The sequence below is a fragment of the Protopterus annectens genome, chromosome 3.part1 (assembly GCF_019279795.1).
Source record: "Protopterus annectens isolate FY-2018-M chromosome 3.part1, PAN1.0, whole genome shotgun sequence".
NCBI classification, from domain to species: domain Eukaryota; kingdom Metazoa; phylum Chordata; order Ceratodontiformes; family Protopteridae; genus Protopterus; species Protopterus annectens.
The window spans coordinates 1,254,954,805-1,254,968,742 of NC_056732.1; the positions used below are offsets into that span (position 1 = coordinate 1,254,954,805).

The 13,938-nt window shown below is 43.0% G+C and overlaps 1 protein-coding gene across 3 annotated transcripts in view; it reads right to left on the reverse strand.

Moving 5' to 3' along the window:
• The window catches only part of CCHR3.PART1H19orf12 (chromosome chr3.part1 C19orf12 homolog), a 191,809-nt gene that overhangs the window by 82,056 nt on the left and 95,815 nt on the right, over nucleotides 1-13,938 (reverse strand). Inside the window, exon 3 of one of the 3 annotated variants that reach the window (XM_044067319.1) lies at nucleotides 4,330-4,546. The exons of 1 other annotated variant lie outside the window; for it this stretch is intronic. In XM_044067319.1, the coding sequence (XP_043923254.1) occupies nucleotides 4,330-4,492 (163 nt within the window). In that variant the 5' untranslated portion in view covers nucleotides 4,493-4,546. Of the gene's footprint in view, nucleotides 1-4,329; nucleotides 4,547-13,938 lie in introns of those variants that run through there. One more of the 3 variants, XM_044067320.1, reaches the window with a different exon arrangement.

Below are 13,938 nucleotides of genomic sequence, written 5' to 3' on the forward strand. Positions count from 1 at the left end.
GAAGGATATATCAAAGTCCAAGTGTTATCCTGTTTGTGTGATTATTACATAAAGGCAGCCAAGTGGAATGTCTGTCAGAAGATAGAATGAGCTAACTGACTTACATATACAAAATATTAGCTTAGATATACTATCAAGGAAAATATGTCAAATCTCACACAATCCTCACAGTCTCAATTCAATATTAGAGATTACAACCAAGAAATAACTCCAATAGTCTAAACACAGAGAGGTGGCAGATGCAATATAAAAGATGTGTAATAATGAAGTCCGAGTCCACTTTTTGTTTTACTTATTTCAAGTTCAGCACCTGAGCTGACTTAAGGGTTAAAGGCTTGTTTTTGCTTTTCTAATATGTGTACTTAAAACTTAGACAAATACCTTCTTCAGATGGAGCTGCTTGACCTGCCAGTGTAAAGAAGGACAGATAAGAGTTGGAGTCCTTTGCCAGTGCCCCAAAACTTTACTATGCTAGTGCAAAGAACATTTTTCTTATGCAAATCTGATGGATAAAATCAGAGAGCTAAAAGATTTCAGACCACTGGGCAGATGAGTTGTGCATAATGCTAGCAATTAAAGCTGGTTCTTGGGTCCTACGCAGCACATACTATAGGCCTGTATATCTCAAAAATATTACGGCAATGCATCTGCTGCTGAATCTTGGAAAGTTCTGACAAAAACTTCTAAATCAAGCTTCATAGAAATGACAGAAACACCAATACCCTACAAGCCATTACTTGCAAACGAAAAATGTAAAACAGAATAGCCAGCACTATGACATAGAAGGATAAAGACCTGCCTACGGGCCAGTAGACCATAGTTTAAGTGCCAAGGCACCCGAGGTGCAGAGAATAAAAGATGGGTTTGCCCATCCCAGGGGACAGAGGGTGTGCACTTGAGCACGTTTACACCCGATTTGCAACACGGGCTGTAGCCTCAGAGGAAGCACTGCCAATTGGAGGGGGTCTGTGGCTGTCACCACAGATGTGGTACAATATGTTAGCATACTCCATTGCACATCTGTCCCACATATGGCACGAGTGTGCACAAAGCAGGAAAATGATTAAAGCAGACAAGAAAACCCATTTCCCAGCAGCAGTATGACATTGTACCAGGATCTTTAATCTCCTTACTAACCCTGGACCTGGATAAAGATCAGCCCAAGGGAAGCTAACGTCAGATCCTGTAAACTCTATGCATGAGCTGGATTTGGGGGCAAACTAATGGTCAACTACAGAGAAGCAAGAAATAAAACATAGAAAATTCACCTTTACAGTAACATGATCCAGATTTCACTTTTTTTTTCTTTGCTTCCTGATGGCATACCCACTTGTATCCAATTGACCCACATTCTGAGGGAATGGGAATGGGAGTGGGCCAAGCAAGAGCCCTGAGGAACATTCATGGCTTACTATCAAAATGTTGAATCTCAAAAAACCAAAATCTATTTAACTGCCCCAACTGACATTTCAAATTTGCGAATGTCACTTTTACAGAATGTCAGAAATCATCACTTTGACATCTCCATTCGCACTTACTCGAAATGTCAGGAGGTAACATCAGACCCTCAGGCACTTGCGCTGAAGCTGCCATAGGAATTATACATCTATGGCACAAGTGTTTACAGTTTTGCAAGGAGGCAACTCCCCATGCCCCCACACCCCTGCATATTATATATTCCAACTCGGAGATCGCACTACAGTCAGGAAAAGGGTAAAATTCCCTATCTCCACTGTAGCACAATCTGTTATCAGAATGTCGCCCGCACTTTAGCAAATGCACACTACCATTCACCAATGAGGAATCGGACATTTCTGGATCTGAATTATGGAAACTGGATAAGATGCATTTGACCATCCCAGTTTCGCGCAAGTGCCATTCCACTTTTGATAGCAAACTACATTCATTCATGCCTGGCAATCCTGACTGACCCTCTATTCTCTGGTCAGTCAGAGGTATAGAACAGTCCAACTTGCTGGTCATAGGATCTTACCACGGGAGCATCCTCTTCCCCTTCATCAGTTCCCTCATGCTCCACTATTGCGGTCTTCTACAGGAGTTCTCCTTGGCTTCTAGGAAGACTACACATTGACAGTAAAGGCTCAGCATATTCAAACTTCAAAACCAAGTGTTCCTGTTACAGCTGACCTTTGTGGCAAGCCTGAGTCCCCCCACCCACAAAAAAAAAGGATAGGCGAGCCAGCAATAGCCACTCACTCCACTCCACCCTGGATAGCTCCTTCACGCACTCAAACTGACAATCAAACTCAGTCATCTGCAGGAAACAGCAGGACAGCAAAAATATTTCTAAACCATTATATTGCTTTAATTTTCTCTACCAGAGCTATAGAACCAATAGGGTTCTTTCTCTGGTTCTCATTTTTGTGCTGATGTGCTGCAAGTCACTTCCTGCATGCAATTTCTTTTGGAGATAATTAAAGAACCATGGAGGTATGAATTGAAAATATTAAGCAGTAACAGTGATGGAAAAAAAAAAAAAGGAGTGGCAAGTTGCACTTTGTTCATCTTCATACTGGACTAATAAAACACCAAGTTGTAATGTTTACATTGCAGTATTTTAGACATTCTGGCAGATATGCAAATATTGATCAGTTTACCAAGTTCTAGCACAAGCTAATCAATTCAACAAAATTAACTGGGGATTTCATAAAAAGAAACAGATGCTGTAGAGATTAAGGCCAACTACTGGCAAAGACAAGAATTTGAGGGGGGGTTTGGGAATCACCATCAAAAGCAAGTACTAAAACATGCAAATATTTACTGGACAGTAATGCAGCAGTGCTGCAGGCAAAGATTCAGTAGATATTCCTTTAATTTTCTTTTCTTTTCTTCTTCTATAGAGATCGCATGAACAAACACTGTACTCATGTTTCCCAGAGAGATAGAGAGACAGAGAGGAAGACAGAGGGGGAGAAACCCACGAATCTTGAGACAAAAAAAAAATAAATAAAAAGAAACAAGAAAATTAAAGGAATCCTGCTTTATAAGCCATCTACAACTGTACACAAGAGTGAGGCGGGGAGTGTGGGTGTGGCTACTGCAGCAGAGAGGAATTCCAACATCTACTGGAACTTACACAACTGTACTACGTTAATCATTCCTACTGTTGCAATAGCCTTTAGGCTATATGTTTTGATTACCAAAAGCCTATACCAACTTGACAGGAGGAAGGATACAAATCCAGAAGGTCCTTGAGAACAGTCCTAACGAAGTTCACCCAGGACCTCAAAAAGAAATGCAGTTTGTAATGCTTTGTGAAGGTATGTACAAAGGTCCATGTAACTGCCTCTAGAGTCCACCACTTTTCAGTATGCCATCGAAGACCAGGCTCAACCAGAATGTGCCTGGATAGTGCCTGGAAAGCCTTTGCCATGGCTGGCATTAACAAAAAGCAAAAGATGAGGACGACCATCTGGAAATTGTCTGATTAGCCACAGTATGCTCCTTTTTTGTCCCTTCATTAGAAAAACTAATCAGCTATTTATTTCTTAAGGACTTAGTTCTGTCAAGATAGTACCTGAGCTACCTATGCTCGTCTCCCTTTTGTTTAGGCTCTGGGTATAAAACTGGGAGGTTGATGGTTTGATTCAAATTAAACTGTGAAACCACTTTGGGCAAAAAAAGAGGGGGTTGTTCTGTACAATTTGGGCAGTGTACTGAAAATTACCACATAACATTTTTTTAAAAACAGATTTAAAAGCGCTATTCCCATAAAAACTTCCATCTTCAGGAAAAGAAATTAATGAAATGGAAAATAAGTAACAGCTTGTGCTACTTACAAATATTTAGTGTGGCTTTTTCTTTAATATTCTTGGTCATTTAAGCAGAGATTCCACAGTCCTATACTCTGCTTGCTTTTAGAATAATATCAAAATTTTACCACTTCTCAAAATGGAGAAACATATTCCAGGCCGAAAAAATGTTGTTTATCTATAAATACATTTGTTGAAAAGAAAGCCTTTTCTTCTAACTACAAAAAGTTGTGATACATTCTAAACTGGTTAGCTGCTCTCCTAGCTTATTTTATATGTCTCAGAAAAGTATATTGACTGCCAAATCAAAATTTGATAATAAAGCAAAGCTAGGAAATGTTACTGCTACTCAGACAAGTCTCACAGAAAATTAAACATTCCCTTAGAACACATACGTTTAACTTTTTATATTCACGTGTGTGTGTGTGTGTTAGAGAGAGAGAGTAAGCGCACTTACACACACATTAAGTAAAATGGCAATACACAAAGTACTTGGTTCACAATATAAAGTCCTTTGCTTCGGATGGCAAGTTCTATAAATTTCACAAAAGCTTACCTACCAACAGCAATCCAGGTGGACCACCCAAAAGGCCCCCAGCAAAGGCTGCAGCACCAGCTACCATTGCACCTTTTGCAGAACCCTTAACTGCAGCTTTCATTTTTCTCTCTGCTGCAAGATGACAAGCTAAACGCATCACATCATCCATCCGAACAGGCATCCTGACAGGCTGGTAATAGACAGCGAAGAAGACACAGAGCAAAGGCCGTTTTATCTATAAGTGAAACGGATATTTAGTGACTAGGAAACTTCAAAGTAGTTACTTAAAAATAATGAAAAAGTCTAAGCATTATCACTGCAACAAATGATCAGATCTAATTAAGGTTCCAAACTAAACTGAATCTCAGTCAAGATTTTAATTTACTTTAACAAAAAAAGCCTTAAAGCAGAACAAATCAATATGAAAGTGAATCCCTTTGTTGAAAATGTTTGGCTTTCAACTGTTAAATTCAGTTTGTACACCATGCCATACAGTCCTTGTTATTTCTTCAGTTTAGAATGTTAGGATATTCCCCAATAATTAAAGTTAGAAACTTCTACATGGCTAATAAACTGTGTGTGTGCAGAATATAGAATTAAGAAACTAATAGCATTATAAGCTACATATCAAATTTAAATTTATACATTAAAAAAGTTCTCATAATTACATGTTAAGAGAGCCAAACTAAGTGTCTTTAGTTACTTTAGTTATTTTCTGATAGCTACTTTACCTTATCTTGATCTTGGAGGGAGCTGGAGCCAATCCCAACAGGTAAAAGGCATCAGGTATTAGACAAGTCCTGGGGAAAACACTATAGCATCACATATAAATACTTTAAATTTGCCACACTAAAAGGAGGGTGCTGGTACTCAAACAGTGCACACAAGCACTGAACAATATGAAGAAAATGTAGTCAGTGGGGATTACGAGTCACACATGTGGGATCGTGGTACAGAGCAGCAATATCATAGCTGCTGCACATCTTTCTGTGCTGAGCAAAGAAGCACATAATACATTACTACAAAGTATGCAACTGTGTCCCACGCACCATCCATGTTTCCCAGGAGGGCACCTGTGCTGCTGTCCTCTAGATGAGCAAAGCTGCTGGTTAACTCTGCCTGCACAACTTGATGTTATTCGTTTTGCTCACTGCTACAGTAGCCTTAGCTATATGGGTTATATCCTGCCAATGATATAACAGCCAGACAGGTTTCAAAGCTTTAGGGCACCTGTCAAGCAGTTCGAGCTGAGCTGACAGACAAGTCTGGGTGCTAAGCCCTCTACAGCTTTACTGCTACCGAGCAGTACACTCCTCTGAGGCTTTTGAGGATCGATGGCTGGCATATGCTTTCCTTAGCTTGGTGGAACAAAACTTCCATTTTATTTTTTACTGACGTTTTATTACTTTCCTCTTTAGGAAGCTAGGAGTACATTGTTTTAATGGACGGTATTAAGACTGTAACATACAGAAATATTAAGTGGTCTGTTTAAAAGTCAGTTTAAAAAAAGTGTTGCAGTAAACTCTGTTAACCGGCACCCATGGGGAGAAGTATATGCCGGACAGCTGTAGTTTCTGGTTGCTTCAGAGTTACTATTAAAAATAGGCCTGACTAATACCCTATACTATTTGCCTGGTTTTACTTGTTCTCAGGTTGGGGAGAGGGGGAATTTATTCCCATCTTCCTTTTTAAAACTTGAAAAATCTAAAAACATAAGGTATGTTTCTGTGTGTGGGTGGGCAGAATGTGCAACACATGAAAATCATACTATATGTCTTTGATTTTTTTTCCCAGTTGTGTGCATCTCAGTTAACTGAGAGTTTACTCGAACTAAAACACACAATTTTCTGTGGTGAAATTATTTTTAAGGTTGTGGGGCTGCCATAGTGTTTAAAGTGCTGTTTACTATGTTTTCCTGTTAATAAAACAAAACAAAACAAAACGTAACTTTTGTGGACCAGTAGTTTTACTGGCATTGTTGCTTGTTTTCCCCAGGAAAGAGGAATAATTTTCTGCTTGACGATAGAGCAGACAGTGACTCCCATGGTCAGTCCTTCCAGCCACAAAAATAAAAAGTTAAACTGCCTTTGCCACCACAGCAGGCTAGCAATTTATCTCAGTCGCAGGTGGGTGACTCTGCTGTGGTCATTTGTTGTACCTTAGACCACTCATCTTTTACCCTGGATCCCTCTGGTGTAGCACTTAGAGCGACTATTGAATGGTTGTTAGCCACATCCTCTGGGGCTGATAGTTCCCCTCAGTGGGCAAGGGAGAACTACTCTTGTCGGTCCTGGGAGAGGATCAGTGGGCAAGGGAGAACTATTCTTGTCGGACCTAGGAGAGGATCAGTGAAGGTTTCCCTATTTAAGAATGCTGTGCTCATCTCTGGGAAAGTAGCAGCTGGCATTTGAAGATAGCTGGTCCTATTTTTCCTGTCAAAACGAAACAGAAAAGCAAGCATGTAGCTACTGCTTATACAATTTCTTTGTATAGGGGTTGTTTACGGGAACTGGCCCACGGTTTGATTCAGGCTATTAATTCTTCTCGTACAGTAGTTACCCATAAAAAAACAAAAAAAAAAAAAAAGAGGGAATCCTCCTTTCCTGAAGAGATTCAAGATTTTGCATCTGAAAGTACAGTTTTGTACCTACCATAAATGTAGATGTCCGATAGGCATGCATCTGCAGTCCTTACAAATGGGTTGTCCTGTCATCAGGCAGCCCTTCGGTCGGCCGGATTCCAAAGTCTGGGTCTGGCCTCGGCTGGTGTCGCACTTCACCCGACGTCATAGCTGCAGTTCTTCGGGTATAAAGGCATCAGCCGACGCCATTTTCCTCAGTGTTTCTTGCCCCAGATGCCAGGTGCCCTCTAGGAAGGCTAAATTTGGATAAATGCAAATGGTTCCAAATAGTAGACAGCAAACAAAAAATAAGTATGTATGTACATATATACAAACAAATACACCATAATAGATTCCCCCAGCTAGCTACAAGATGGGCAAATACCCTAGGAGTACCACAGAGGGGAAGGAGGGTGGGTAATCCTGACTGCAGATGCATGCCTATCGGACATCTACATTTATGGTAGGTACAAAACTGTACTATGTCCTTCAAGGATGCATCTGCAGTCCTTACAAATGGGTAGAATACCATAGCCAAACTGGGGAGGAGGAGAAATAAGATTATGGTGTAGTTAAGATCCCTTGCAAAACAGCAGTGGCAAAACCTGCTCGGGATCTGGAGTATAAAGGTAAATTATAATGCTTGGCAAATGTATGCACAGAGCTCCAAGTAGCAGCCTCTAAAATGTCTTTGGTAGCCACTCCTCGTAGAAAAGCTGTGGTAGTGGCTGTAGCCCTTGTAGAGTGAGGCCTGATGTTTTCTGGAGTTTTCTTCCCATGGTAGGAGTAACAAAATCTAATGCAATTTCCTATCCACTTAGAGATTGTCTGTTTTGAAATTGCTTTTCCTTCCATTCCTGTTGCATATGCTACTAGTAGCTGGTCAGTTTTTCTATTGCCCTTGGTCCTGTCCAGGTAGTAACGTAATTGTCTATGTACATCCAAGGTATGTAACAGTCTTTCTCCCCTGTTCTGTGGGTTGGGGAAGAATGTAGGTAGGTGGATAGCTTGGTTTAAAGATACCCTGGAGACCACCTTTGGCATAAAGGTAGGATTTGTTCTCATGGACACTATCTTGATGGAAGATCAGGAAGGGCTGTACTGCCATTAATGCCTGTAGTTCAGATACCCTTCTTGCTGAAGTGATTACAAGCAGGAAAGCAGTTTTCCATGATAAGTATTGTAATTCTGCTGTTGCTGCTGGTTCAAAAGGAGGGAGTGTCAACTTTTCTAGCACAAAGTTCAAGTCCCATGCTGGCAATGGTGGTTTCCTAGGTGGTTTTACATTTTTAATTCCTCTCAGAAACTGCCTGAGCAGAGGATGTGAGAAGACTGGAGGATCCAGATTGTATTCTGCTGAAATAGCTGATGCATGAATCTTAATGGAAGAATAGGACAGGCCGTTGTGGAAGAGCTCTGCCAAGTATTCCAGGATGTTGGCTATGTTTACCAGTGACACATTTTCTCCTTTTGCAGTACTTCAAATGTGATATCTTTTCCATTTTGCTGAATAATTTATTCTTGTTGAGGGTCTGCGAGCCTCCAAGATAATGTCTTTAACCCTTTGGGATAAATTTGGGTTATTTGGTGTTATGCAATGTTCCAGGCAGTCAGCTGCAGTGTTTTCAGGTTTGGATGCAGGGTGCTGTAGTTGTTCTGTGTTAACAGTAAGGGAACCAGGGGTAGAGGCCATATTTGATCCCGAGACATACTCCTCAGTAATGGGTACCAATGTTGTCTTGGCCAGTCCGGAGCTATCAGGATGATCCTTGGACGGTCTTCTTTGATCTTCAATAGCACCTTGTGCATCAAAGGAAGTGGTGGGAATGCATATGCTGTCAGGTTTTTCCAACTGAAAGATAGGGAGTCCACTTTCCAAGCCAGTGGGTGGTACGACCTTGTGCAGAATTTCTTCAGTTGGTGATTGCGTGGGGATGCAAATAAGTCTATTTGTGGTAGTCCCCATTTTCTTGTAATGGTTTTGAATATGTTCGGATGCAGCATCCATTCGTGGGCATCCGAGGTAGTTCTGCTTAGTATGTCTGCTAGTATGTTTTCTTTTCCTGGCACAAAAATTGCTTGTAACTGAATGTTGAAGCTCAGGGCCACATTCCAGAGGTCCATTGCCATCCGGCATAGAGGGTACGAATGTGTGCCTCCCTGTTTGTTGATGTACCACATAACTGTGGTGTTGTCTGTCCTTATCAACAGTTGACCTTGTTGAAGAAATGGTCTGAATGTCTGTATTGCCAGTTTTACTGCCAGCATTTCCTTTTGATTTATGTGTAGGTGCAGCTGGTCTTGAGTCCATAAGCCTTGTATGCACTTGTCCAGCATGTGCACCCCCCCAACCGAGGTCTGAGGCGTCCGTTGTGATGGTCTGGCTAGGGCAGTCCTTCGTTTGATTGACAGGCCTGAGCCCACCATTTGAATTCTTGCTTCAGGCATGGGATTATTGGAATTTGGGTTTCTAGACTGTGCTTGTGCTGAGACCATAAATTCCTTAGGTACCACTAACTTTCTCATATGCAGTCTGGCATGTGGAACCAATATTATGCAGGATGCCATGAAACCCAAAGCTTGCAGGACTTTTCTTGCTGTTAGCTGGTTCTGTTTTGTTAATGCCAAGAAGTAGAGAGGGAGTTGCTCCTGTTTTTCTACTGTTAGGAATGCCATTTGTTTTGATGTGTCCAGCTCTGCGCCCAAAAAGGATATCCTTTGGGATGGTATCAGCCTTGACTTTTTTTATATTGACTGTGTATCCCAGGGCTTGCAGTAGATAAATGACTCTTTTCAAGTCTTCTGCTAGTTTGTTTTTGTTGTCCGCTTGTAACAGGCAGTCATCCAGGTAAGGGTAGATTTGAATTCCCTGAAGCCTGCAATGAGCAATTACTGATGCCAGGCATTTCGTGAACACTCTGGGCGCAGTAGATAAGCCAAAGGGCAACGCTGAGAATTGATAATGCTCTGATCCTGCAAGAAATCAGAGGTAACTTCTGCAATTTGGTCGTATGGGGACGTGCAGGTATGCCTCCTTGAGATCTAGAGTTATCAGCCAAGACTCCTTGCCCAACATGGGAAGAAGCCGCTGTAGGGTCAGCATTTTGAATTTTGGGACAATGAGGTATGTGTTTAAAGCGGACAGGTCGAGAATAGGTCTCCATTGGTTTTCTTTTCTTGGTACCAGGAAGAGCCTGGAGTAAAATCCTTGTCCTTGCTCCATAGTTGGTATCTTTTCTACAGCTCTCATCCTTAGTAAGTGAGTTATTTGTTTTAGAGCTTCTGCCTTTTGATTTGGAGGTAGGTTTGGCATTCCTCTCTTCTTTGGTAGAGTATGAAAGTGAAACCTGTAACCTTGGTCTATTGTCTGTAAAATCCACTTGTCTCCTGTGATGTAATGCCAGGTTACTGAAAATAAGGCTAGCTTCCCGCCTAAGGGTGCTTCTAGTTGTTCCCTGGTAGGCGGTGCTAGTGCCAAGTCACTGTGATTGTCCTGTAGTGGTGGTGGCTGTATCTGTGGCTGTACCTCGCTGGTTGTTAGTCTGCCACTGACGCCCCCTGTAGGCACCTCTGGATTGACCCCTGCCTCTTGGGCGCCTATTCCTGCCTCTCTGAGCTCTGGAGGTGTCTGGAAAGGACCAATTCTTGGAGGGCCAATTCCTGCTAAACCTTGGAGGTTGGACTTGTAAGAAATCTTTGATTGTCTGGACAGATTTTGCCTTCTCTTCCATCTTCTTCAGCACCTGTTGTGCAGGAGAGCCAAACAAATTGATCTTGTCCATGGGAGCATCTAGTAGCTTTGATTTAACATGATCTGGTAAGGCCTGCTCTTTTAACCATGCATGTCTTCTGATCACTGTGCCAGTCATGGCTGATCTAAAGGAAGCCTCCAGTGCATCATAGCCGCATTTTAAGGAATGGTTACTGACCTGTTGAATGTTATGTACCATTTCCTGAACAGATTTTTTTGTCTAAAGGTTCGTCCGAAGACAGCTTTTTAGTTAAGTGGTCTAACATAAATTCTTGATACCGGATCATGTGGAATTGACAGTTCAAGGCCCTAGCTGAAAGAGTAGCAGAAGTGTAAACTTTTTTACCCCATCTCTCTAAGGCCCTGGATTCCCTTTCAGAGGGGAGGGGGTTTTTGGCAGAGGTAGCTGCTACCCTGGGAGATAGTTTCGGGATCTGCAAAAGGAGCCTTATACAAATGATAATGTGTGTCCGGAACCCTGTAGTACCTATCGGGCTTAGCAGGGGCCGGAGGAAGTGAATCAGGAGCAGTACAAGCATCATTAAATGCATCATCCACAACAGGAAGAACTGGAGGGATGGCTAAAGGCCTATGCTGTGGTAAATGCAGAAAGGTTCTAAGCCTTTTTCTAGAGTCTGAAAAATCCTGGCCCTGCCACTGAAATTGTTCCCTCATAGCATGCAAGGTTTCCCCAAAGGAAAATTCCTCAGGCGGAGAGGCAGAAGGAATGGACTCTTCAGCATCCGAGTCTTCATAAGGGGAGAAAGGGCCCTCTGGAGGGTTTGAATTATCTGAATGATCAGAGGAGTCATCTGTAGAAACTGGCTCAGGGGGCTCTGCTCTAGGCCTCTTCTCTGGAGGTGGGCGAGAGGCCCTGTCTGGGTGAGGTTGGGATCCCCGGATCAAAGAAATGAGATCCTCTGCTAGAGTAAGCATTTGTGAACTAGAGCTAGGCCTGTGAGAGGGGGTCTTAGCAGGCACAGTTTTGGCAGATTTAGCTGCTTTAGCCCTGGCAAAGGCCTTAATGGACATGGTTGCAGGAAGCCTAGCAGCTCCACGTGCAGGGGTTGAAACATCCAAGGGAATAGTGTCAGATAATTCCTGAGAAACTGCAACAGCAGCTGGGATTTCAGAAGCCGATTCCACCAGGTTGTAAGAGGCCTCGGTAGAAGGTAAGTTTTTGGCTGAAGGAAGCACCGCTAGCTCGGTTTCAGCCGAAACCGAGACACTCGCGGTTGGCTTAACCGTGGTTTCGGCCGAAACCGCGGACCGCGAGTGTCGGTCCTTTTCCTTGCGCTTTTTAGAAATTTGCATAGTCGGAGGATCCGACGGCATAATATAAGCAAAATCGGAGCCGAAAAACTCCTCAGCAAATTCAGACCGACGTCTAAGCGTCCGCCGGTTAAAAGAAGCACAGGCTAGACAAGCTGCTACGTCGTGGTCTGGGCCTAAACAGGGTAAGCAGTAAGAGTGGAAATCTTTGAGGTATTTGTTTCCCACAAGTTAAACAGTTATTCACTTTTTCTGACATCGGCTGAGGCAAGAAAGAGTCCCCAACGGGGTACTTAGCTTTTTAGAAGTCTTCGGTAGTAGTATTCGGTAGTAATCTCTGGTTCTGACCGACCGGCACTTGCGAACAGCTTCTGCTTCGGGCGCCACGCGGCAAGAAAAACTGAGGGAAATGGCGTCTGCTGATGCCTTTATACCCGAAGAACTGCAGCTATGACGTCGGGTGAAGTGCGACACCAGCCGAGGCCAGACCCAGACTTTGGAATCCGGCCGACCGAAGGGCTGCCTGACGACAGGACAACCCATTTGTAAGGACTGCAGATGCATCCTTGAAGGACATCAGATGGGTTCTCCTGCCGTCAGGCGGGTCCTCGGTCGGCCGAATTCCAAAGTCTAGGTCCGGCATCGGTTGTCGTCGCTGCTGACGTGAGTGCAACAGGGGTATAAAAGAACCAGCCGACGCCATTTTCTTCAGTTTTTCTTGCCCCAGATGTCAGGTGCCCCCAGAAGGAAGGCAATACATAAATTTATGTAATAATGCAATGCAATATAATCAAAAAACAGTAGTTGCAAGCAAATACACCATAAATGAATACACCAATCAGGTTGTATGAGGAGGTGTTAGCCATTAGGCCTGTCCCAAGATGGGAAGGAGGGAGGGAAACCTGGACTGCAGCTGTATTAGCACTCGAACATCTACATTTATGGTAGGTACAAAACTGTACTATGTTCATCGTGCATACAGCTGCAGTCATAACAGATGGGTAGAATCCCAAAGCTAAAAAAGGGGTGGTAGGCACTAGGTGGAACTAGGAGGAGCCAGGATGCCCTGCAAGACTGCAGTGGCAAAGCCTGCTCTAGATTTGGAGTATAATGGTAGGTGATGGTGCTTGGAGAAGGTATGTACAGAACTCCAAGTGGCTGCTTCCAAAATATCTTTGGTAGGAACCCCCCTGAGGAAAGCTGCAGAGGTAGCTGTGGCCCTTGTGGAGTGAGATCTGATGCCTGCAGGTACAGTTTTACCATGAAAAGAGTAACAAAAGCGTATGCAGTGGGCTATCCATTTTGAGACTGTCTGTTTGGAAATTGGCTTCCCTTGAGCTCCTGTAGCATAGGACACAAAGAGTTGCTCTGATTTTCTGAAAGGCTTTGTTCTGTCCAAATAATAACGCAGCTGTCTGTGGATGTCCAAGGAATGTAGTAGTCTCTCCCCTTTGTTTTGAGGATTAGGGTAAAAGGTAGGTAAGTGGATAGCCTGATTCAAAGCTACCCTGGATACTACCTTTGGCATAAAGGACGGATTGGTTCGTAAAGAAACTCTGTCCTGATGGAAAATGATGAAAGGCTGCACAGCCATGAGGGCTTATAGTTCCGATACCCTGCGAGCTGAGGTGATAGCCAGAAGGAAGGCTGTTTTCCAGGACAAATATTGCAGTTCCGTTGAGGCAGCTAGCTCAAAAGGAGGCAAGGTCAGTTTTTCTAGAATGAAATTGAGGTCCCAAGCAGGCACTGGTTGTTTCCTTGGGGGTTTTATATTCTTAGTCCCTCTGTTTTAAGAGGGGGTGAGAGAATAAAGGGGGATCAGTGTTGTATTCTGCAGAAATGGCTGAGGCATGGATTATGATGGAGGAGAATGAAAGTCCACTGCTTAGCATCTCAGCTAGATACTGTAATATTTGAGGTAAATTCAGTATTCCAGGATTCTGACCCTTTTTCTCATTCCAGACACAAAACCGTTTCCATTTTG